Raw genomic sequence first — 23,519 nt, 5'->3', positions numbered from 1 at the left:
GGGAGGAAACAACACTAAAAGGAATACACACACAGAGCATAGCATTTTCAAGAAGAGACCCAATAGAACTGTTAACAAGTTTTCAACCTTTCAGTTTTTTGAGATAAGAAGCCTAGGGAATAGAAAAGAAAGAGGCAATCACAGTAGGGCAGAAAAATCTCTAATTCTAATTATTAGACATCCTTTTAAAAGGAAAAACTACTCTAGCAAGAGCAATTCCCTGTTGCTCATTTGAATTAAAACTGTTGACTCTGTTTATCACTAACATTAGTTTGGTTTCTTTTTTGACAGCACTTCTTGGTTTTGGGACGACTTAACTCCTTCATATGAAGCAGTTAAAACTGTTATTAAGATTTCATGTTTCTATTATCCACTAGGTCAGTTCTAGCAATCAAGTCTTAACTTACATCCTCGTAAAAACTTGCATTCTTTCATTATTTTTATGACTTGTTTTTTTCCTGGGAAGATGCCAGAGATGCCAGCATTTCTCTTTGGAAAAATGTTAATTCTGGATACACACCCCAGAACCCCTTTAGTAACTTAAGCAAATCTCAAAGACATGCAATAGTACTGTCATTTCTGAAAAGCAGGTTTTTGCAACTCTGAACAAGGATTGTAAGATTAAATTTATGTTAGTGATCACCTTCTGAAAAAACACTATTCTGCAGGAGTCATAAATATACTTAAGAGTCCACACTGCTTTCTACAGGCTGTGTAACACAAGCTATTGCTCAATGTAAAAAGACTGATTTGGGGAAGCATTTCTGCTGAGAAACATACATTAATACCTCTCATTTTGGATCTGGCAATTCTTTAAATAAATTGAATTTAGAATACTTACCTAACCACGTTGCAATAAGAACAGAATCAATTCCCTCTATGGGCTCACATATTCTAGCAACTACCGGATGTATTTGCTGTGACAGGTAGTACTGAGTATCAATTTTAAGATTTTCTTGCTTTTTTAACTGTTCCGGAGCATATGCTCTCTGGCTGGCACTGAGATCTGATCCATCCTAAGACAGGAGACACATACAAAACAAAGTGTGAAAAAAGTCTATACAAAGGATGATGTTTCAAATACTATGCATTATTTTAATGCAAAATTGTTACACACTCTTTTTGGTTGATTTATTATGCATCCAATACAAATCCAGCAGTAGTAAAAAAACTGCATTGCTGATGCTGGCATCAACTAGCAAGTTCAAGAATGCAAAACCAGCTTGTATTATTGCAGCCTACACGTGCAAATCAGTACAAGTAGACAGAGTAAACAGTCCCATCTGTCAATTCTGAAATGCACAATGAAAACACATTGTAACTATCAGCCCAGTTAAAAATACACAGAGGGCATGCATTTTGGATTCACTTTGTACTAAACCAGCATTATCATTTTGCACAACAAGCAAATTCTAAGTCGTGGATATCAAAACTATATCTGTTTTGCTAGGAAATTTATATTCTTTAATTCTATAAAGAAACAAATAGAATGAATGGTCAGAGAATGGACCATCGCTCATTGGCATATGAATAAACAACAGAGGCAGCAGTGTTGATTTGAAAGAGGAAATTCTCAAATATTAAGAAATATCAAAAGAAATGTATGGTGACATCCCAAGCCAAGAGAGAAACACCATTTAGAGGTTAAAATATACATTACATTCTTCTCCAACTTGAGAGAGGAAGATAAGGAGAAAATAATTTAATTTGGAAATACAATAACTAAATTGAAAACAATATACATGGAGGAATTAAGTATCAAATCTAAGATGACAGTACTCTTTTGGAAAATGTAACTCATTTAAATCTGTAAAATCATATTCCCAGTCTTCAACTGCACTAGGAAATTTCATTTTTACTGTGTGTCAAAAATCTTAGAGCAAAACTTAAAGCAGTATTTTAGCAAGATTCCGTAATAGACATAAACACTTAGAGGGATGGGGCACGGTGGGGGGAAGTACCACAACAGTTCTGGGGTTTTGTTTTTTCTAAGTACAGTCTCTTTTTTTGTTTTGTTTTTTTTTTTCCCAGCAAAATAAAACTAATGCATTAATACACGACACCTTCATTTTTTCATTTAAGACAAGCTACTGGTTTCAATAGGGTCAGCAACCATGGACTGAAAACCCATCACTAATAAAGACAGACTGCAAGCCATTGGTCCCTCCTACTCCTTTCAGACAACTTAGTATTCAGAACAAAATTAATTTAGGACTATTCAGCTCATCCAGCTGCTTTGCAAAAATAATTACAATGCAACTCCTTCAGCTCCCTTCTTTCAACAAGTATATTCTTCTCTTGTACTGTGCCACTGCTCAGCCGCACCCGTGGCCCAGCTTTCAAAAGTCTTGGCAGCTTCAGGGTGCCAGGCTAAGAACTCTCAATTAAGTCAAATACAGTATCTTTCAGTTTTAAAATAATGAAGGAGCTGAAATAGTCACATTGTCAAGTTCATCAGCTTGGCCTAAGAGGTCCCTTGGTCCATCTAACTCAACCTACACTTTTTTTTTTAATTAGCAGAACCAAAGTGGAGTATATATTTGTGAAATAATGATAAGCATTTACAGGATAAACACCTGAAACCAGAAAGGGGCTCAAATTTCCCAGTCTATACATAAGAGGTAATGCCAGATCCAATGACACAGGTTGAAACTGGAAATAACAATGACACTATTTAACCAACAACAACAATCAGCTGTCCACCAATGACAGGTTCTTACCACCAGAATTTTCTTCTGCTTAAAAGGAAGACTAGGTATTTTCTTTGAAGTAAGTTCTAGCTCCAAACATGAAGGAATTCAGTGAAATTTTACCAGCCACTATATGGAAATAGTTGCTGAGCTGATCACAATGGCTCTATGAAACTAAATTTAGTACAGAAAACCAACTATTTTAAAATTTAAGACTACCTCACCAAAAAGAAATGCCAGAACATATTTTCCCAGGAGCTGAGCTGGTTTTCTTTGCCACATCTCAAAACAATACCTAGTATTTAGCTATAAAGAAAGACATTTTTACCTGACAAATGATATATGACACTGTGTCTCCTGCCTTCACCTTTCGGCCTCCATGAGAGTTTATCCACATGGCAACATGCACATGTGGCAAGGTTTTTTTGTCAGGATAATCCTGGGGATCTTTGGTCAATGCCTAAAATATCAAAGGGGAAAAGAGAAACATACCTGTGAGAAAAATCTGTTACTTCAGTGATGGACAGCTCAGAACTTTAAAAGACAAGATTACATAGTAGCTATCTTTATCCTTCTACTATTCACAAGTACATCTGAAACACAAAGTAAAATGAAAAAACTGTAACAAATGTATTTGCCATATGTTAAGCCCTAGGTACCATTCCTCCAAACTTTTTAAGTATTATTAATAAAACAAAAGAATGTTTTGACAATTACCATCTGAAAAATGCATTAGAGTTCAAAACAGTTATCATCATAATGCAATTGTTTTAAAATTAAACTAAACTGAAGATGACAATATTACGCAAAATACAAAAACAGAGCCAGAGATTACCCTGTTACTCCTGGTCCTGCTAAGGTCATACAGTAAATTGGTAGATCATGTAGCTAAGTGTACTTAACAAGCTCTTAAGCAAGAGGATACAACTGAATTTAAGTATTTCCATGTATCTCATACTACTGAGATTCCACAATGAGTTTTTCCTTTAAATAAAATAAAATGCTACATTTAAATATTTACTGTCATCCCAATTCTTAGAAACAACTTCTACACTTGACTTAATGGTTAAATACATTTTTTTCTGAAGTATTAGAACAGAGGAACTTTAGGTATTTAAAGTGAACATTTTGCTATATTTATCTTTTACTGGGACACTAAGTGCTCTTAGAGTATTTGTATCAGAACATTCTTTTTTTAAGTCAACCATAAAATTCAGTGGTTTCTCTACATTCATATGACAACCTGAACACATTTCTTAACTGATTAACACAGTCTTACAGAGCAGACAGATGTCCAGATGGTGAAAGAAAAAGACTTTGGATAGACATTTGATGAATCTCTTCTATTAGAAGCATAAGAGAGGCATGTAATACCCAATTCATTGGTGAAACACCCCCCTACATAACAATATTTTTGTCAGCAGTCAATATAATTGGAACAGTAAAGTTTTTCTGAGACAGAAAAGAGCTGCAAGATCATTTACCTTGTTTATTTCAAACTGATTAGCTGGGATCTGACCACTGACCACATTTTCTCCAATTTCTATAAGTCGCCTTTGAATATTTTCCACTATTATATCTCGGGGCTGATCAGAAAGAATCTGACCAATTACATAGCTGCAAAAACAGTACAAAAAAATAAGAAAAGCTTGACACATGCGAAGCAAAACCATCACAGTAGACACAAATCTGCTCTTGCCCCAGGTTTTCTCTAGACATTAAATAGCCTGAGGATGAAGTCTGATGAAAAATTTATAGAAAATTGCCAGTATATTTTATGTTGGGTTTTATTTATTTGCTTATTTTACTAAAAGCCAATTATTGCTAATAGTTCTAATGATAAATAGTGATTTGGAATGGTTGAGCGCAACTTTCTATTTTCTGCTGCCATATCATTTTTCCATTCATTATTCCATAGCAGGTATCTTAAGATGGGGGAGAAGAGAACATACCAAGTAAGCGAAGTCTTGCCTATTGCTGCAAAATGTGGTTGGAAGATGTGCCAGCTGCAGAAGAGTTAGTCACTAAAGAACACTCTCCAACATTTGTATAGCTTTAATTACTAATACATTCCTAACTTGGAAAAATTTGCTTCTATTATGATGCATCTTTTCTTAGAAAATGCAAGTCTTAAGAACAGTAAGCAAGTGTGTGGTGTATTTTCACAGATGCGACAAGTATTCATTTTTGGATACATTTGGACCATGAGCTGTTTAAGTTTTCAAGAGGCAGTACACAATATGAGTCAGCACCCAGATGACCACCTCTCCACTCTCTCTAATTTTCTTTCTATGGTGCTAAATGTATTACTTCTACCGAATTAAAGCATTAAAATGCCCTGTGCAATGACAATTAATAAACAGCCAATCCAGTATCCATCGTAGTATCAAAGGAGGATGGCATAGTATCATTGCAAAAGGAAAGAGAAGCAGTCTTGAGGAAAGGGATCACATCCTCAGGCTGCATCCAGTGCACTTCCAGATTTTTGTAGAGGGTGCTAAAAGTGCTGACCACCAGCTACCTGACTCATCTTAAGAAAAAAAAAAAAATCTGACCTAGAACTTATGACTCCAAATGCTGACAGCATCTACCATCTTCACAAGATTTCAGCTCTGGTTTATTAAATGGCATTTACAACACTGTGACAACTCAAAAGCACTGCTTCCACAGCAGATGCAAAACCAGATAGTGAAATTAGGAGACATTTGGACTTGCCCAGGTATATCCTGTTACCAATGCCAGAAGGTAACATTTACCATCTCCTACAAAAAATCAACTAAGTCCTAACACTGATGTTAGTTACCAATCTGTGCTCTTCAGAAAACAACCACACGGTATCAAACATTTATGAATCATGTACTGTTTAAAACAGAGCAAAGTAGACAATGCCACACAGAAACTTACTTTCCAGTCTGTTTTGCAAGATCACACCAGTCTCTCCGGACTATATCCAATCCTTTCAGTTCTTGTTTAGTTACGTATTTCCCATCTCCTGTTGGTTCCACAGTCAGAGCAGCGTATTTCTTCTTCTTTAACAACAGCAAGGACTTAAAAATTCCATCAATATCGATTTCCAACAATTTGTACAGCTTGTTCACTTCACTTTTGATCTGCAAATGCACCAACATTAAAAACAAATGCAACAATTTAACTATGGACAAATTTAACTTCCATCTCTAAATGCATTGTTCTGAAGTTTTAAAACAAGTTACACTATACACTGTGTATTTGCATACACATTTTAAAGACTGATCAGATATCATTAATTAATTACACACTAGTAACTATGAGCTACTACTAAAATTAAAGTTCACCCATCGACTTTTTCAGTATCTACACCTTGGTATATCTAACTCCTTAACAAAATTATGCAAGGTAAAGAAACATGGGATTGGAGGACCTTGGAGATAACTGACTCCAGCTCATTTTACCAGGACAGCTACTCCATCTAACCTCTCACATAAATTAAGCAAACAAGGGATTCCACAGCAGGGACTAACTTACTAGGGAAAGATAAGAGATGGTCACTTAGAAAATGCAAAAAGCCTTAAAGAAAAGCTATCCTGCAAAGGCACCTTTCTTTCTTCCCACTCTCACCCTAAACCAGGGAGGGGAGAAGAACTATGACTGCAGACCAGAGCTCTGTGCGTGCATGTTCACAAAAAACATGCATAAGCAAGCGTTTCTTTTACCATTCCCCACAATATACCTACCTTTTCCATAGCCTGATTTCCTTGAGAGGAAAAGGTGCTGTTTTTCTACACACAGGCTATGTTTTATCCATATACAAAAGCTTCAAATAGCACTTGATATGTTGTCTTAATATAGTATGTACCAAGTATCTCTTACCTCCATTGTAAAGGGACAGAAGCTCAACAGCTCAAAAAGCATGAACCTTAAACAACAAACTTTGGTTCCAGTACATATTCACCCACCTACTGGCTTGGCTAAAAGTTTCCCACTTGCTTCTTTCTTTTTTCTCTCTTCATATGTTTTTACTTTACTGTCTTAGGTTACAATGTAAGATGTAACCAAAAGTATATATTTTATCACCATCTGTTAAAACCAGGTGGGGCAGTGTTCTTTATCTCTTCCAAGACACATCCCTGATAACTCCCTCTGGGGTATATCTGCTGTTAATGGGCCATCCAGCCTCACTGCATGACTCATAAAATTACATCATCCCCTTGTGAGATGCCCCGCCCAGGGGGAGGAGCCGAGCATTCCTGCCTGGGTATAATCTGAGGTTTGGAACACCACAGCCAGCCCTTACCTACTGGGTTCCCAGAGGACAAGAGCTACATAACCACCACTGGATGTGCAGAGGAGGGTCAGACCCTTCTACAGGATCACCACTTCACCAGAACCACTTCAAAGAGGATGCAGCCACCACTTAATGGGACTGCTACCACCACCCTGCCCGGCAGGGTGTCAGGTCCTTTCCTGACTGTCAGGTTAAGCCTGTGTTTCTGTACTATTGCCTTGTTACATATACTAGTAAAGAACTGCTATTCCTATTTCTCATATAATTAGCCCCTTAATTTCAAAACTATAATAATTCAGAGGGAAAGGGGGTTACATTTTCCATGCCAAGGGAGGCTCCGGCCTTCCTTAGCAGACACCTGTCTTTCAAACCAAGACATGTACATTCTTTGACAGTATCTGCATATGCCAGGTGTCCTGTTCTGTCTTCATGCTCTACTCTTTACTTTCTTTCCCCTACAACTTAGTTTCCCAGTTGATTTTCAGTATTTCCATATTCACTCTTACCAGCAACTATGAACTATCCTTTTCTTGTGTCTCACTGAAGTTTGATATGGATTCAAGTTCTTTTGCCATCAAACAGACGCCCTCACCAAGAACAGTACATTTAGCATAAAATCTCACTGTTTTTCTATCCACCTTTGAACCCAAATTACCATTTTAACCAAAACCCTCCTTACACATTTTCCATTTCTGTGTATACATATATGTGCGTACTTAATTTTTCTCACTTGGATCTGTGTTTTTTCTATTGTAGGAATTACCATTACTTTGATACCTCCTGTATATCTCTAAGTTTTGAAGGACATCATGAGGCAAAACCATTTTGCTAAGAGGTTCATACTTTCTTTCTTAAAACAGTCAAACAATTCCTCTGAATGTTTTTCTGCAATTTTTAAAGTATTTTCAATTTTTCTTTTTTATATCATACTAACCAAGTGCTCAAAAACCAGCAACAGTTCAGTACGGAATGTACTGGCAAATCTGATTCACAAGGATGCACAGAAAATGAGAAATAAATTCTGCTGACTAATGACAAAAAAGGGCATGGATATAAATAATGGAAGGTTAAGGGTGGGAGAGAACACACATGTTAGATGGGGGAATTCAGAAAGGATGTGAGAGAATTTCCTCCAATAAAAACCAAAATTAATCTCTGGGAAGAATGCTTCACTGCTGAAGACAACCCATAAATTCACACGTTACATCTGAACAGGGTACACTCACTAACTGCTCTCACTGTAATTGTTTGCATTAAACCTGTGTGCCTTCCATACAGTCTACATTAAAACAAGAGTACAGTGAGAGCAATAGAAATAATCCTCACCTCTGAACATGAGACTTTGGGAACGAAATTATTATGCAGTGGAGCAGAGACATTTCTTAAGTGTTCCTCATCAAAACAGACAATTCTTTATCCTGATTTTTTTTTTAAATAGGAATTACTCAAAACAAGGAAAATGTAAATGATCAAAGTGTTTACAAAAAAAGCAACTGTCACCTTCTTGGGGAATAAACAAACAAACAAGAAATATGTGAAATGAGACAGATATTAATCACTTTTTTCTGCCACAGAAAGACTATTGAAAGCCACAACTCCTGCAATTTTGATGCTAGGTTTGATTGTGCTGGTTTACAGGTATAAGTTTACTCACTTTTACAGTTTTCGTATTTTGTACTCGATTTTAATCAAAACATATCTTTCCATCCTTTTTTTTTAATTAAAAAAAACCCTCAACTGATACATAACACAGAACTACAATGGATTAAAAAAGCTTAAGATTTTACTCAGCAGCTGACAAGTTCAAACACTTACCAATTCTCTCAGAAAACCTGACTCTAATTCAGAAGTATTTAACTTATTATGCTTATCCTGTCAGATTTCATAAAAGTTATTATTATTTAACTATCCTCTGTAATGTTTAGCCACCAAATGGGAGCACAGGGACAAAAACCAAACCAGAATGGAACCACATACACTCGACTGGAGTAAGATTAAGCTTTCTTATACACTACTGTATATACACTTGAAATTCTATATAATCTTGTATGTGGCAAACAAACAAGAAAGACTGCTTTCTACCATGGCAGCAGCCCTCCTGCTACTCAGTTATGACATCAAGATACTATCCCATTTTCTGCTCCTGAACCCATCTACTTCTAAATGTACCCACTAGCATGAAGGTAGAAGTATTCTAAAAAACCCCAGAATCACTCCCCTGCCTTAAAATTAAATTACTTTTGTTTAATACTATACTGAATAAAACATCTACGCTTTCTTTGGTATTTTAGACTTTTCATGGCTCTCATTTTCATCACAGTTTCTTTCCGCTCTCAAAAACAGCTTCATTTACATCTTTTCTTTAGAAAGTTCTTACACATTTCTCACTTCTCTTCCACAATTTCAGAGAGCCACAAAACTTCCACATCATCTATTGCCAGCTCCTAATCAATCAAATCTCTTCTGTATCTGATATACCATGGAAATTAGTATTTGAACTTGCCACTGGAAATCTGGTAACATCTTAAGCGTCATACAAATTACATAACTAAACAAAACTAAACTGAGAGACATCCCTCGTGAAAAAAAAAGTCAGAACCGTTCATGTTGTAATTGAAATTAATGTGGAGGAGAAATTGTACCTTACATTTTGGTTCACCAAATATTGAGAATCTCCTGCTATTTTAGGATTAGTAAATAAAACCTGTTATGCAATGAAATCACTTTTAAAAATGCACAGAATAGCCACACCTGAAAGAGAGCACTCTGAGATTTTACTACTTCATAGATTCCATACATTGTTAAGTTTTTTCTCATGGAATATTCTCTGCTTATGCCACGGAATCCTCTCTTAATACCATCTCCTCTACTCAGAGTAAAAACACCTATGTAGGAAAGCTTTAAAATTAAAAGTTCCTCACCTTATTCCCCAGCTTGAAGACCTCATCCAAATTGGTGCTATTAGTGTTTATCATAATGGAATCTGTGTCTCCATAAATCACTTCTAGGTTCATCTAAATGAAAAGAATTGCTTTGAAAAACCAAAGAGAACCACTCCATCTTCTACAAGTCCCACATAACTTTCAAGGTTCAAAAATATCATAAATATACTGTCCTTTAAACACTAAAAAGCATACTAGCAGGAAAACGTAAAATAGATTTTTACTGATAGGTCTGTACATTTCATTAGAACATTTGAATTTAAAGAGAATAAAGAAAGTTAAGCCACTGATCTGTTTAAAAGATCACTGTCCAGTTATGTACATAATATAATTAGGTAAAATTTTACTAAATGAATACTAGAAAAAGAAGTCAGTGAACAAGTCTGATCTTGAGAAACAGCAGGAACTCTGATCAGAAATAACTTTGGGCTGCTAAGACACAAGAAGATCACTTCCACTCAAAGACTGCTGACAAATTCAGGCAAGGCATTTAGCCAAAGTGTTTGAAAGGTAATGCCACAGTCAGATATCACATCCCATTTGCAGCCAGCACAATAGTACTGGGGAAAAAAAAGAAAAAAAGAACTTAGATTCTCTATTTCAAACAAATCCAGTGAAAGCATTGGCTAGTGGATGACAGCAACTGAGAATACCACAGCACTGTCCAGATCAGGCTGCTCTTCTTAAACTTTTCCAGATTGTGCAGATGGCTTAACATTTCCACCTTCTCACTCCCATCTTTTAACTTCTGCTAATCCAACCACCTGTGCTCATCCTCCCCAGGCAGCAGATCTTTCAAGGAATGCTCCTTTTGGATAAGGATTTTATATTCCCAAGTTTTATATTCCCAGGTTGAACTACTGAACAATTACACCCAGATACGAACACAAACATTTACTGAACCTTTTCTCTTTGACACTCTGCCCCTCATATCACTTCTGATTCTCATTCTTGTAACAATTTGAATGCCTTACTTGGAGAAGACTTTATTCAAACACCAGCCATACTTCCATAATACTCTGGGATAATGGAGCAGATTTTAGACAAATTGAGGAACATAAAAAAGCCTGAGGTGCATATGAAAGGCATAGCAAGAAAAAAGGTGAAAAGAAAAACTGCCAACACCAGTAAATGTCACAACAGAAAAAAAACTGGCAGATGCATCTAGTTGCATGATATTAATTTGAAAAAAAAAAAAAAAAAAGAAAACCTGACATTTACAGTGGTGGAACATCAATGCAGCTGTAAAAACTGCAACATGGCAATGTCCATGTTAAACTCCACAGAGTCAAAAAACCACCCCGTGACAGAGTTTAAAGGATGCCAAAAAATAAACCATAACTAGCTGCTAGAACACATGGTGTAACAGGTCTGTGAGTAAACTCTAATTAGCACTGTTGCTAATTTGCTTGAAACAGTCCCACATAGGCTTCAAGCAGGGTCCAGATCATATCTGTGGTAGGAAAAGAAAAAAGCTATAATCCATCAGGAAGGATTACATTTGTAAACCAGGCATCCTAAGAAGTGATTTCAGGTCTGTTTGGGTTACAGTTCTCCTAGAATAAAAAAATTTCACCAGGTGTGCTCTTTAAGTGTTGTTGTTTAATGAAAATGCTCAGCATTACCTTCTGCACCATCTCCTTGGTATGCATCAAAATCTGAAATTAAAAAAAATAATCAAAGATTAGCGTATGATATAATTACAGGCTAACACATGCAAACATATCCATTAGGTTGCTAACTCCAAATGCTCTCACCTTTCAAAACAAAGCAAACCACCTCTCTCCTGGCAACACACAGTCACCTCAATACTCCTATTACATGAGTAAATTCTCGTTTGACCTTGTATTAATGCTATTATTAACTCCCCTAAAACAAGATTAAAACAAATCTCAAAATTGCATGTGCATGCACACATTCTACCTTAGGAAAAAAAGAACACTGAATCAGATGGCTTAAACACAACCTAATCAGAAAATGCCAGAATTAAGTCTCTTTCAGTAATTTAGGTCAGTTGTCGCCTTCATATCCATCATCTTATCTCTTGATGTCATTGAATTTTTTTCCCAAAAGCATCCTGTCTTTTTCAGTCCAGCCTGGATGAAGCTCACTTAACAAGACTTAGTCAAAAGGTTGATTACCCTTGTGATCTCAAAATACATCATCAAAAAGCAAACTCCTTACAGAAACCAGAACTGGGACAAGGAGCTGGGACAGAGACAGGATACAGATGTTGAATCAATGGGCAAATCTGTGTGTAACCATGCTTGTTCCTCAGCCAGGAGTGCATCCCAAGCTCCACAAATGCTCTGAATAGCACCTCTCTGAACCTGAGAAAGAGCTGTAGGGACCTCATGTGACTAGGCTCCTGCTTCCTTCTCTAATAGTGCTCAGCACAGTGGGAAGGTGGGGAGAGCACATCATCTGAAGCCACAGGTACAGCTGTAGCACAGAAAAGGGACAATCAAATGAGCTTAACGAAAAAGATGTGTAGTTGCAGCAGCAGGAAGAGGTTGGTGAATTCCGCACAGCTGCATGAGAACCAACATCTGGTCCACTCCTTCAGCCACTTGGCCACAGTTCCACTGTATTCCCCATGTCCTTCTTATCAACATCCTGGTGCTCTGGCACATAGCTCCAGATTCCACTTCCCTGGTTTCAGTCCTTTCCAATGCCACTCAGCATAAACCTCAGTTTTTCTTGAGCTAATCCTACTAGTCATATATACTTATACTTTAAATTTTCTTGAGGATTAATCTGAACCACATGTTACAGCAATGATAGATCAGTCTTGTCAGGCGAACCCAAACAATTTGGAACTCTAAAGACAGACAGGCAATACACTATTTCAACAGCTTATATCATTTTTAGCAACCTCGTCTCAGTTTTATTATTTTCACATGTTAAATTGCAATACTCTTTGGCCACATTGGCCAAAAGGTAGAATTAAGACTCATAGTCAAGAAGCCTGTGACAAGGAGCTGAGCAGTAGAAATCAGCAGGGATGAGGAAAGAAAAGGGACTAACAAGCAAGAGCTGTCTGTGCTTAGTGGAAATAAGATCATGTTCATGAAAATCTCATTATTTTCATAAAGCCAAGGAGTCTATGCAGAAGCCAAGAGTCTTGACTATCGCGATGCTGACTATGGCTATCGCAGCAAGGAATTCTGAAACAGGTGAATCTCCACTTCTACACAACAAACAGGATGACAACTGTCATTCCTTTAACACTAATGGCACGTTTCTTTAGTATTTCAGAACCTTTATATAACCACAGTGAAAGTCTGATGCTTTTTCAGTTTGTTTTCAGTTATGCACTGAAAGCTGTATTCCCCTTAAGGACAGGTTCAGTTCCAGATTATGATGTTAACTTTGACACAGCTGACTCACAACAAATGTTCTTATCATGGTTATTCCCCAAGCACATATGGATATCTATGGATTTACACACTCTGGGTCAAGTTCAAAACATCCAGTTGATTTTAAGACCATCCACTGATGCTTCCAACTAGGCACTCAGACAATGTGATGCTGAAGTCCAAAACTGCAGAAAGCTCAGCTGTCCTTAGTCTTCTTTATAAAACAGAAAAATGGTGAGCCTTCACTGCAGATTCCTGCTAGGCTGTACCTACCTGGAATCAGACGCACACAATTCCATTTTAAATGGAAGCTTTAAAAAAAGGTATTCCACTCCTATTCATCTCCTAGTGAGTGATTCAGACATTCAACCCCACCACCTTTTAATGGAGCTTTGAAATTATTCTAAAGACACATCACTGGTACATGATATCAAATTTCATATAAAGTAGTCAAAATTCCACCATATTCACCACCCCACAACCCTTCCTCTCACTTATAAGCTAACTCTGAGAGAGAAAGGTTATACCTCTCCCTTAGTACTCCAAAAACAAGCAGGAGTCCCTGAAACAAAATTGGAAAATTGGACCAAAAAGAAGAGTTTACACTGAAAAGAAAGGAAGGTCTATCATTTTTCCCTTGATAATCTCTGGCATTTTCTACTTCACTCTCTGAAATAATTCTATTAATAATGAGAAAGATAACTTTTTTTAAAAAAAAAGGAATTCCCCCACTAAAAAAATTATCCGGCTGTGCAAAAACCATTTGTCAATTGTCCCTGAGGACAGCAGTGGGTGTAGGTAATCACAACAAGAGGGTCACAGACAAGTTGGCTTCATCAAGTGACTGGCATATGCTAGTGCCACCCATTCTGACAGGAGATCACTTGTAAGTGCCAACAGCTACAAAACAGAAGGTTATAAAGTATTGCTAAATTCATTAATAAGGCAGTCAGTAGTTATCTGATTTCACAGCAACACCTGCATATTTATCCTCTCATTACCAACTGGATGATGGAATTTTTTCAAGCACATTTCAAAAATCTGCCAATTTCAAGTGTAGGAAAAAAATAAACTTTGTAGTTAATTTTTCCCTTAACAAAGTACAGCTGTTGAGAATAATTGTTCAAGATCTTACCCTGTAATGTCAACTGCAGCAGAACAAAGAGTATTTAATTAGCAAATCTATCCAGTAATTCAACACCTATTATATAAAATGCCTTCGTGATTTTATTCAGGATAATTTGCTAAGAGGGTTATTACTGACATTCAGATGAAATTTAAAATTCCTACGCAAGTCGAGTCATAATAGCAGTAATGATCGCCCCAATCAGGAGATACTGTGTCACACAAGGTTCTTTAGCAATGCAGCAGCCCATTTCCTGACTTCTTAATTCCTGGGCTCAGCTCAGTGAGAGCCCTTCATGCCAATATTTCAGTCAGCAATACATCCTTAATGGGACTCTATTAAAATACCTAGAATAAAAGTGACTTTTTTTTTTTTTTGTTAAAGAGAATGACAGCTCTGCTATCATATCAATCCTGAGCAGTTTCTCAGAAATGCACAGCAGAGGAAGAAGGGTGGGAAGACAGAAGAAAGAAGGAGGAGAATAGGAAAAATGGTATAGGGTAGTTTCCTTTTGCAAAGAATACTGCACTGCTTATGAGAGCTGGATTGTCTCCTATTGCAGGCAATCCAAGTAGGAAGAATTAATTGCCTGGCAACCCGTCTGTACAGCCATGCCCCCTCCCCCCAGCAAACATACACTTTTAAAAACGTGTGAACTTCTCAGCACAGTGAACATCTGTGAAACTCTTTAAATAAAACTTTTTTTCTTGTAAAAGCAAGACTAGCAACACACATTCTCTCACCCATGAACTGCAAGTCAATATAAACTGAAAGACTGTCATTGCAGATGAGCACTCATCAAACTGCAAAATTCCCTATTCTAATCCTACCCCAACTCACAAATTAATTAATTGAGATTGTGATTTAAGACAGGGAATGATTAAAATTAAATAAATATACAAAGAACAGCCTTACTATTATTTATTACATCAAGTATTTTTAAAGATTCCTTATTTAAAAACCTCTGAAGAGTACCTTCTGATGTGAGGATGCTTCTGTGGAAACAAGCTAAAATACAAGCGTTAGAAACCAATGAGACAGGATACAAAACTAATACGCCGATGCAAAGACTTCTCCTGAAAACACACATTTTCTGCAGAATCCTGGGGTAACAGACATGAAGGAACAGAAAGCAAGACTTGAGAGCAGACTGAAAAGAATGAGCACAGTCACTACAAAAACATTATACCAGAGAAGCATACACAAAAAACCAAACCAAACCAAACAAATAAAAAAAAAGAAACCCACCAAAAAGAAAACGAAAAAAAACCAAAAAAACCTGAACAAACAAACAAAACAGACAACAAAAAAACTCAAACCAAACCAAACACCCCTTGTCCATTCACTCTGCACAATGAGAAAAACAAGCAGCCTTGAGGCAAAACTATGTGTAATTATCTAGAGTAGACCTGATATATTTTTCCATCTCATTTATTTACTTCTGCAATTATATAGTAAGAAAATAATTGTGTCACCTGCTTTAGTAATTTGTATTAACTAGTCTTTTCCATGGCACAGAGGAATAAATGGGCTGGAAAAACTGTGTTCCAGTAACACCACTCACTAAGTATTTCTGAACCTCTGCATTTTTGCAACCTATTCATTAGCTTTGTTAGGATATTGTCTTAAGTAGACTTTAGCACTGCTAAGCTACAGTCACATGATGCTGTAATGATTTTATTAAGGAAGATTTTCAGAAAAGGTTTCTATTGCTGGACAAAAAGGCACATATGCCCTAAGCATAAGTGAAAGAAAGATAGAGGCCTTGTTTGCCACAAATAATGAAGAATCACAATTTAGTCTTTTCATAAGACAATGGACTTGATTTAGAAAAGTTTGAGTGATCAGATTCAAGTAGTTAATAAGTTTGTTTCCAAGAGCTTTTACTGAGTATTTGCTGTACTTAGACAATACATTCAAAGTTACATTTCTCCAAAATGTACGCTCTTATGAAATATTAACAGCATCAGAAATACACCCCAAACTGCCAAAGTTTTCCCTTCTGTGTTGTTTTGGTTTCGTTTTTCTTCAGAAATGCTGAAATTAAATGTTCATATTCCACCCAGAAAAGCTGACAGACAGTAATACAACTTTCATAGCTTCTGTTTATAGCATCAGTATTGGATGGAGCACCAAAACCAAAGGGAGAATGGTTCCAAGGGCTGAAGCAGTGTACACAAAGATCCAGGGACATGTGTTTGCATGACAACAAAAGGTAGAATCTTTTGCCTCACAAACAACATAACACAAAAAAGGCAGCAACAGAAATGTGCTGAACACAAAAAAGTTATGTGTATCTGTCACATTTTGACATGGAATGCAAAGATGACAGTAAAACACAGATGATGATGATGCAATTCAAATTAAAATTTGAAGACAATGTTCCCTTAGTTCCAGAAACAATTACATCCTTAAAATTCTACAGTACTTCTATTTCAAGTATTTGCGGTGAGCTTCACTGAAGAGAATGGGAGAACCAGAATTGTTTTAAGTTGTGAAATTATTAGTTTTTCTACAAAATATATTACAAACCATGCTATACTAAAACAAATTTTGTCTACTTTGGAAACAGTTATTTTAGTATTAGGATAAAAGAAAGAACAATGAAACATACTCTTAAAAGCACTGAACAAAAGTAAAAAAAAAGCCAAACACAAAAACCCAACCAACCAACCCATAAAAAAACAAAACAAAAAAGAAAAAAAAAAAAACAACACAAACTAAACAAAACACCCCCCCATACACAAAAACTTCTGTGTTGGAGATAGTTTTACCATCTTGGAAACACAGAAACGGAGTGCTCAACAATGAAGTTGAACACTTGAGTGCACAGAAGGTAAGTGACCCGGCCCTGACCCCACTTCCCAGAAGTGTTGTGTGTTCCCAGAAGCAGTAGGAATACAATGTCCATGTGATAAGTAGCTGTGAAAAATGTCCGTACGGCCCGGGCATCTCCCAGCGCTCCAGAGAAACCAAATACAGGGACAGTTCCTAGAGAAGCACCAGGGCTCACAGCCCACCCATGGAGTTACTTTATTTCTAACTCGTTCAAAACTGAACACCTAAAGAAGCAGGGATCCCTGGTTTCACTTCATGAAGAAACAAGATCCACAGCACCTAAAACCCCTTGAAGAATGTGGTACCCAAACAAATTTTGGCTCATTAACTTTTATGATCTTTTTTTATTCCAAAGCACAAAATAAATCTCTGCTTGATTAATATTTTGTACTTAACTCTAAGTTAACTATAAGTTAACTATGTACTTAACTATATAAGATGCAAAGGTAGCTTTGCCTAATAAGACAACTGCAACTGTATCAAAAGCTAACTATCAGAAACCACAAACAAAACCACTCTAATTAAGAAAGAATATGACAAGCATTGTTCACTATTTCCAAAATATGTGTTCAGTTATTAATTATTTAAATGCATATAGACAAGTATATTCTCCATAGAGAAAACAACAGCATTTGTTTCAGTGGAATGAACAAACATTTAGACAGGAAAACTTTACTTTTTGTTTCCCAAACTGAACAGGTTTAACACATCAGCAAAACATAATCATTTATTTTTTTCACGAGAAAAAATAAAATGACAAGAACAGTAAACAACTGAAATTAATTACTAATAAACCAAGGTTTCCTGTTTAGTCAAACAAGTTAGAACCCAGTCAAGGTTTAAACCAGAGCACAGAAATTTTCCTCTGAATAACAGCAAAATCTATACCAGAGTAGGGAAAAATAACCATACCATCTTCCACATCAGGTTTAAAACTACAGTGTTAAAAGTTATCTTTCAAATATATAAGCATGTCTTTCAATCTTGAAGTGACAGAAATAGAAGTACTGTCCCATCTCCAAGAAAAGTTATTCTCATAACCATATAACTAGAAGCCCTGGAGTAATCAGGGAGTAATTCTCAGAATCAGTAGAGAAGACAGTTTTTCAAAAACATCAAGTATGTCTGTAAATATGAAAAAGAAATAAAACTAATACTCCAAAGACTAAATGTTTTTTAAGCAGTAGATAAACTCAGTGCACTATCCGAGATGACGACAAACTTCCTGAGAATCACATCTTCCTCCCCCTTTTTGTTTCCTTTTTTTTAAATAAAAAGCAGAAAACAGGACCTAAAACTTTGCTAAGGTTCTCCTGATCAGTATCTTTTAAGTAATAACCATGATTTGTGTGCTTGGGGAAAAAAGAAGGCCTGGGACAAGACAAGCAAGTGCTAAAGAGAAAAACAGATGCAGAACACACTTGCTACCTGGTGAGTATTCTTAAAAGAAAAAGGCCTTCTACTGAACAATACAGCCTTTTTTCTTGAAGAACCATAGGCATTTTGCAATAGCTACACTAAACAGAACAAGGCTATCTCTGACTAGATACAGGTAATACCCACTAAAATTATCCTGATATTTTATAGGAGATGAGAGGACATGCTAGGCGTGGAAATAAATAGATTGTGTGTGGATGTTGTGTCCATCAAAAATTCTTTATAAGTGGTTTGAACTGCTTTAAAACTGTTCTTTCATTATGACTAAGTGATTGTCTATCAAAGCAACATTTATTCAAATTCAGAAAAGTATTTTAGCCTCTAATTAGCCTCCAAAGAAAGTTCTCTTACCTAATTTCTTAAATGTCATGCAGGATTTTCATAAAGCATGTAATTTTGTTTCATTAAATTAGATATATTTAGACAACACGACAGGTGTTTTAATGAAGTTAAACAATACTTATTCATCCTCCATGGTTGCAGCTGATGTCGGGCACCAAGAATTGCTTGAACAAGGAAGGATCCATTTGCCTAAATGAGACAAAATTATCTGTGCCAACAGACTTCCCAGGCTGGTAAGGAGAGCCTTGAACCAGGACTGAGAGGGGCCAGAGTGCATGTCCATGATGGCAAGCAAAGGGTGGGATATGCTGTGAACAGGAAGGACCACATAACCAGCAACAAGGGGGCCCTCCTGAAGGATATCCATGTGAGTAAGGGAGTGCCTCCAGGACAGTGTTACAGACGAAGCTCTTGCACTTTCTAGGTCATCCCTCTACTCTGAAGAAAAGGACCATCCTGAAAGACTCCAAAATAATCTGCTTCAGATTTGACAGATTGTGAGCCTCTCTGACTAAGGAAGGAGAGTTTCCTGTACATTCAGCTTCCCAACTATACTGGGATGTTCAAGGTTCCACCCAAGCTACTCAAACAAAAAAGATGAGAGATCAGGGGTATATGAACACCTAGAGGGTTCACAGCTGTACTTAAAAAAACCCAGCTCCATTTTAATTTTTCATTTACCTTCAGAGTAATAATGAAAAATAATTCTGATATGTTTCCACAATACGTTACTTGCAGGCTATTTTACAAATGCTTATGGACTTCTCTTCCTCTCTGCTGTCAGCCTGGAACATCACTCCCTGCCACTCTGTCTTACATTGCATCTAAATCTTCAGTCCCATAAGCCCATGTCTTGTTGGGGGTACTTCCTCCAAGCCTTCAGATATAGCTCTGGGTGCAGATTTCTGATCTCTTTCAGCAGTGTGGTAAAAGCCTTCTTAGGCGGTGCCAGGGACAAAAAAACCTTAGGAGGAGTAGCTGAGGGCCACTTGGTCTGTTCAGCCTGGAGGAGACTGAAGGGAGCCTCACTGCAGTTACAACTTCCTCTTGAGGGGAAAAGGAGGGACAGACACTGATCTCTGCTCTGTTGTGACCAGAGATAGGAGTCGAGGGAATGGCCTGAAGCTGAGGTTTAGGTTAGGTATCAGGAAAAGATTCTTCACCCAGAGGGTGGTTGGGCACTGGAACAGGCTCCCCAGGGAAGTGATCACAGCACCAAGCCTGACAGAGTTCAAGAAGCATTTGGACAATGCTCTCAGGCACACAGTGTGACTCGTGGGGTGTCCTGCACAGGGCCAGAAGTGGGACTCAGTGATTCCAATGGGTCCTGTCCAACTCAGCATATTCTGTGATCCTATGAAACAGTTTCAGCATGGCACACTTAACATTTCCTGCTTCAGGCAGGACCTAGTGATTGCTCAAAAGATTTGAAAATACAATGAGGAACATGCATGGTTAATAGCATGAAGTCTCAGTCACAGTTCTGATTTGTTCAGTGCGACCCCTTTACAGCACTTTACAAAGCTGGATTGGATACAGATGGAAAGAGCTCCTGACAGTCTGTCAGAGTTAGACACAGTCCTTTTAGAGTCTCTCTTAAAAATGAGCTTCCTGAATTCCCTAGATATGTCTGACAAAAAAACCAACAACCAACCAAAGCCCAACACAGAGCTCCTCAGGACAAGAAAGACTCTCCTAGAACAAAGTAGACATTTACAACACATGTCAGAAATAAAATCTACTAGCCTACCAAATGACTGTAAGATGTACAATGTAGAAATAACTTTTTTTTAAAAAGCCTCATTTAAGCTTTTTAACTATTTTTAAACTAACTACAAAAGAAAATTACTAGTTAACAACCCTAAATTGCTTGTTAAATAGGTCTTGCAACTCTAAGTCAGGAATAGGAATTGTAGGGTAGGTTGGGGCAACTTCACCTTCCAGATTTTTCCTGTAAGGATGCACAGGAATAAAAGGGTCCGTGTCGATGGAAGCTATTGCCTATCCACAAACATTCACCATACCACATATATCATCATCACATAAAGAGCTAAGGATGGAACCATAATTGATGTCAAGAGAGCTCCTACAGAAACATGTTCCAAGACACAATTTCGGGAGTGCTCCAGTTGAGAAAAGCTTAGCTTCATGCAGAAGCAAATTCCTGAAAGGGACCACCTTATTATCAGCCTTTAGGATTTCAGTGGCTAATGGTCACTCAGTCAATTACCTAAAATTGTAGTCTAGGTCATTCTTAATACCATTTGTAGTCTGTCTCATAACCCAGGACATTTGTACTGTTTTTAAAAACAGAAGAAGTTAGAGGCTTATCAATGCATATAGGTAAATTTTTCAGGACTATGAACTTATGCAAAGAAATTACAGTTTCAGAAGTTTCCTTTATGAATTAGTCTGTTGTTAAGCACTCCACGTACAGCCCACCCATTTCAGTATTTAGAGTTTTGAAATTAACAGCAGTATGGCTTCATTAGTTGCTAAGCTGTCATTGTACAATCCCACAGGACATGGATTTGTTTGTTACTTGTAAAGAATATGGAAATTTGAAGACTAAGAAAACAGACAAATGTATTTAACCTTTCAGCAAGACCCTCTAGGAATCCAATCCTAATACTGACTTTTAGCCACATAACAGATTAAAGTAGTGGAGTTTTGCCACTCATTCAATCCACATAAATCACATAAAAAGATACTGCTCAACAGGAACACATTTCTATTCTAATGATGGAAAAACCTTAATTACAAATGCAACTTAAGCATGCTACCTCCATAAATCCATTACTACAAGAGAGGCATGCTGATTATTTTTTAAATCTTTAATTTGTCATTTAGACCTACTGTTATCTCATTTATAAAGAATTCAAAATACATTTGCACAAAACTAGATTTCTAAAACATTAACAATGTTTAGAAATGTCTCACTTACTTCCCTACAATTTGACAGGATTGATTTCATGCTACATACTTTAACTCAATCAATCTTCAACTTCAGAAATTTTCATTTAAATTCTTCATCCCACAAATTCAAGTTAAAGAAAGAACATCACAACCTAAAGGTTTTGTTTAATCTAAAAACACAGCTAATAAGCTTTCCTACTTCTGATTACAGGAGTTTGAATTGAATAAAAAACCTCAGCTTTCACTCATATGCCAAGGAAACCTTCTTTCAAAGCTCTCTCTTGCTCTCACTTTTCAGTTGAAGTAGAAGGCACCAGCACTCATTTACATTATTGTCACACCAGTCATTCAATATCCTCATTAGAAATATATCTGAAATGAGACCTGCAGGGCCCTGGGTTTTAGTGCCAACATAATCCAACCATAAGCACTGGTGGACAGTGGTTTGATTCGATCCACTGCTATTACAGATACAAATGCTGCTAAGCTCCTTTTTAATGCCCTTAGATAACTACAGGTGCCTAAAATAACAAACAAACAAACCAACCTCCAAAACAGAAGCAAAGATAGGGATAGGCTGTAGAAATAAAAACCCTTTTAAGAATTTGCTGATATTCTAAGGCCTTGTTTGAATTAGGAAAAAAAAAAAAAATAGACTCAATCACAAAGCCACAGCTGGGTGATGTTGGAAGGGACCTCTGGAGGTCATCTGGCCCAGCTCCCCAGCTCAAGAAGGGCCACCTGGAGCTGGATTGTCCAGGGCCATGTCCAGACACCTTCAGGTATCTATAAAGATGGAGACTCCACACATTCTCTGGGCAAGCTCAGTCAGGTCTCAGTCACCCTCACAGTAAAAAAGTATTTACTGCTGTTCAGATGGATCTTCCTATGCACCCCAGTAAACAAAGAAATCCAAAACAAACACACACACACACAAAAAATCTACTACTAAAATGACACAAATGAACATGAACAAAAGCCCATACATATTTTCTTGGGAGGGCTAAGGAATATCAAGTGCCCATTAAAAAAAAAAAAATTAAAAAAAAAAGATCAGGAATACTTAAATTTTTACGTATTAAAAAATACATTAACTCTGCTGGGTAAAAATAAACCAAAACATACCTGCCCACCAACCTCCAGGACACTGAAGAGATATTGCTGCTTTGTGAAACAGGTAACACTAATTTTAGTTAAGTCTTGATAAGCTGTGAGACAAAAGACTTTAAAGCATTTTCCCAGGAAATATACATGAAAGACAGCTGATAAGAGATGCCTGTTATCTTCTGCAGATCATGTTCTTTTCTGAGACACAGTACCCTGGAGGTAGTTTATATTTACCAACCTGGACATTTATTTTGACCCTATGTATACATACAATGATAGGAAGGTATTTAATATTCAAAGTCAAGAACCAACTACAATTTGACCAAGATTAATGAAAAATCTTACCCTAAAATATGATCTAGAATGGACTTCACTGCAGCCTTCTCAGGCTTATAACTTTATGATATTGGAATCTACCATCTTAAAAGGCTGATGTGAACCTTGACAGTTCTCTCCTTAGCGATCACCATGTAGTTGTTCAAATTAATTCCATTTAAT

The 23,519-nt window shown here is 36.9% G+C and overlaps 1 protein-coding gene across 3 annotated transcripts in view; it reads right to left on the bottom strand.

Moving 5' to 3' along the window:
* Positions 1-23,519, bottom strand: part of POLA1 (DNA polymerase alpha 1, catalytic subunit) — a 186,557-nt gene that overhangs the window by 108,343 nt on the left and 54,695 nt on the right. For 2 of the 3 annotated variants that reach the window (XM_082278622.1, XM_082278623.1), the window contains exons 27-32: positions 11,522-11,554; positions 9,876-9,968; positions 5,595-5,800; positions 4,175-4,307; positions 3,019-3,150; positions 842-1,016 (exon numbers count right to left, since the gene is read on the bottom strand). In XM_082278622.1, the coding sequence (XP_082134748.1) occupies positions 842-1,016; positions 3,019-3,150; positions 4,175-4,307; positions 5,595-5,800; positions 9,876-9,968; positions 11,522-11,554 (772 nt within the window). The remainder of the gene's footprint in view (positions 1-841; positions 1,017-3,018; positions 3,151-4,174; positions 4,308-5,594; positions 5,801-9,875; positions 9,969-11,521; positions 11,555-23,519) is intronic. The other variant, XM_082278624.1, reaches the window with a different exon arrangement.

The sequence above is a fragment of the Coloeus monedula genome (assembly GCF_965178545.1).
Source record: "Coloeus monedula genome assembly, chromosome: 3".
Taxonomy (NCBI): Eukaryota; Metazoa; Chordata; class Aves; order Passeriformes; family Corvidae; genus Coloeus; species Coloeus monedula.
The sequence above is the reverse complement of the archived record's forward strand: the minus strand, read 5'-3'. Positions and strand labels throughout refer to the sequence as shown.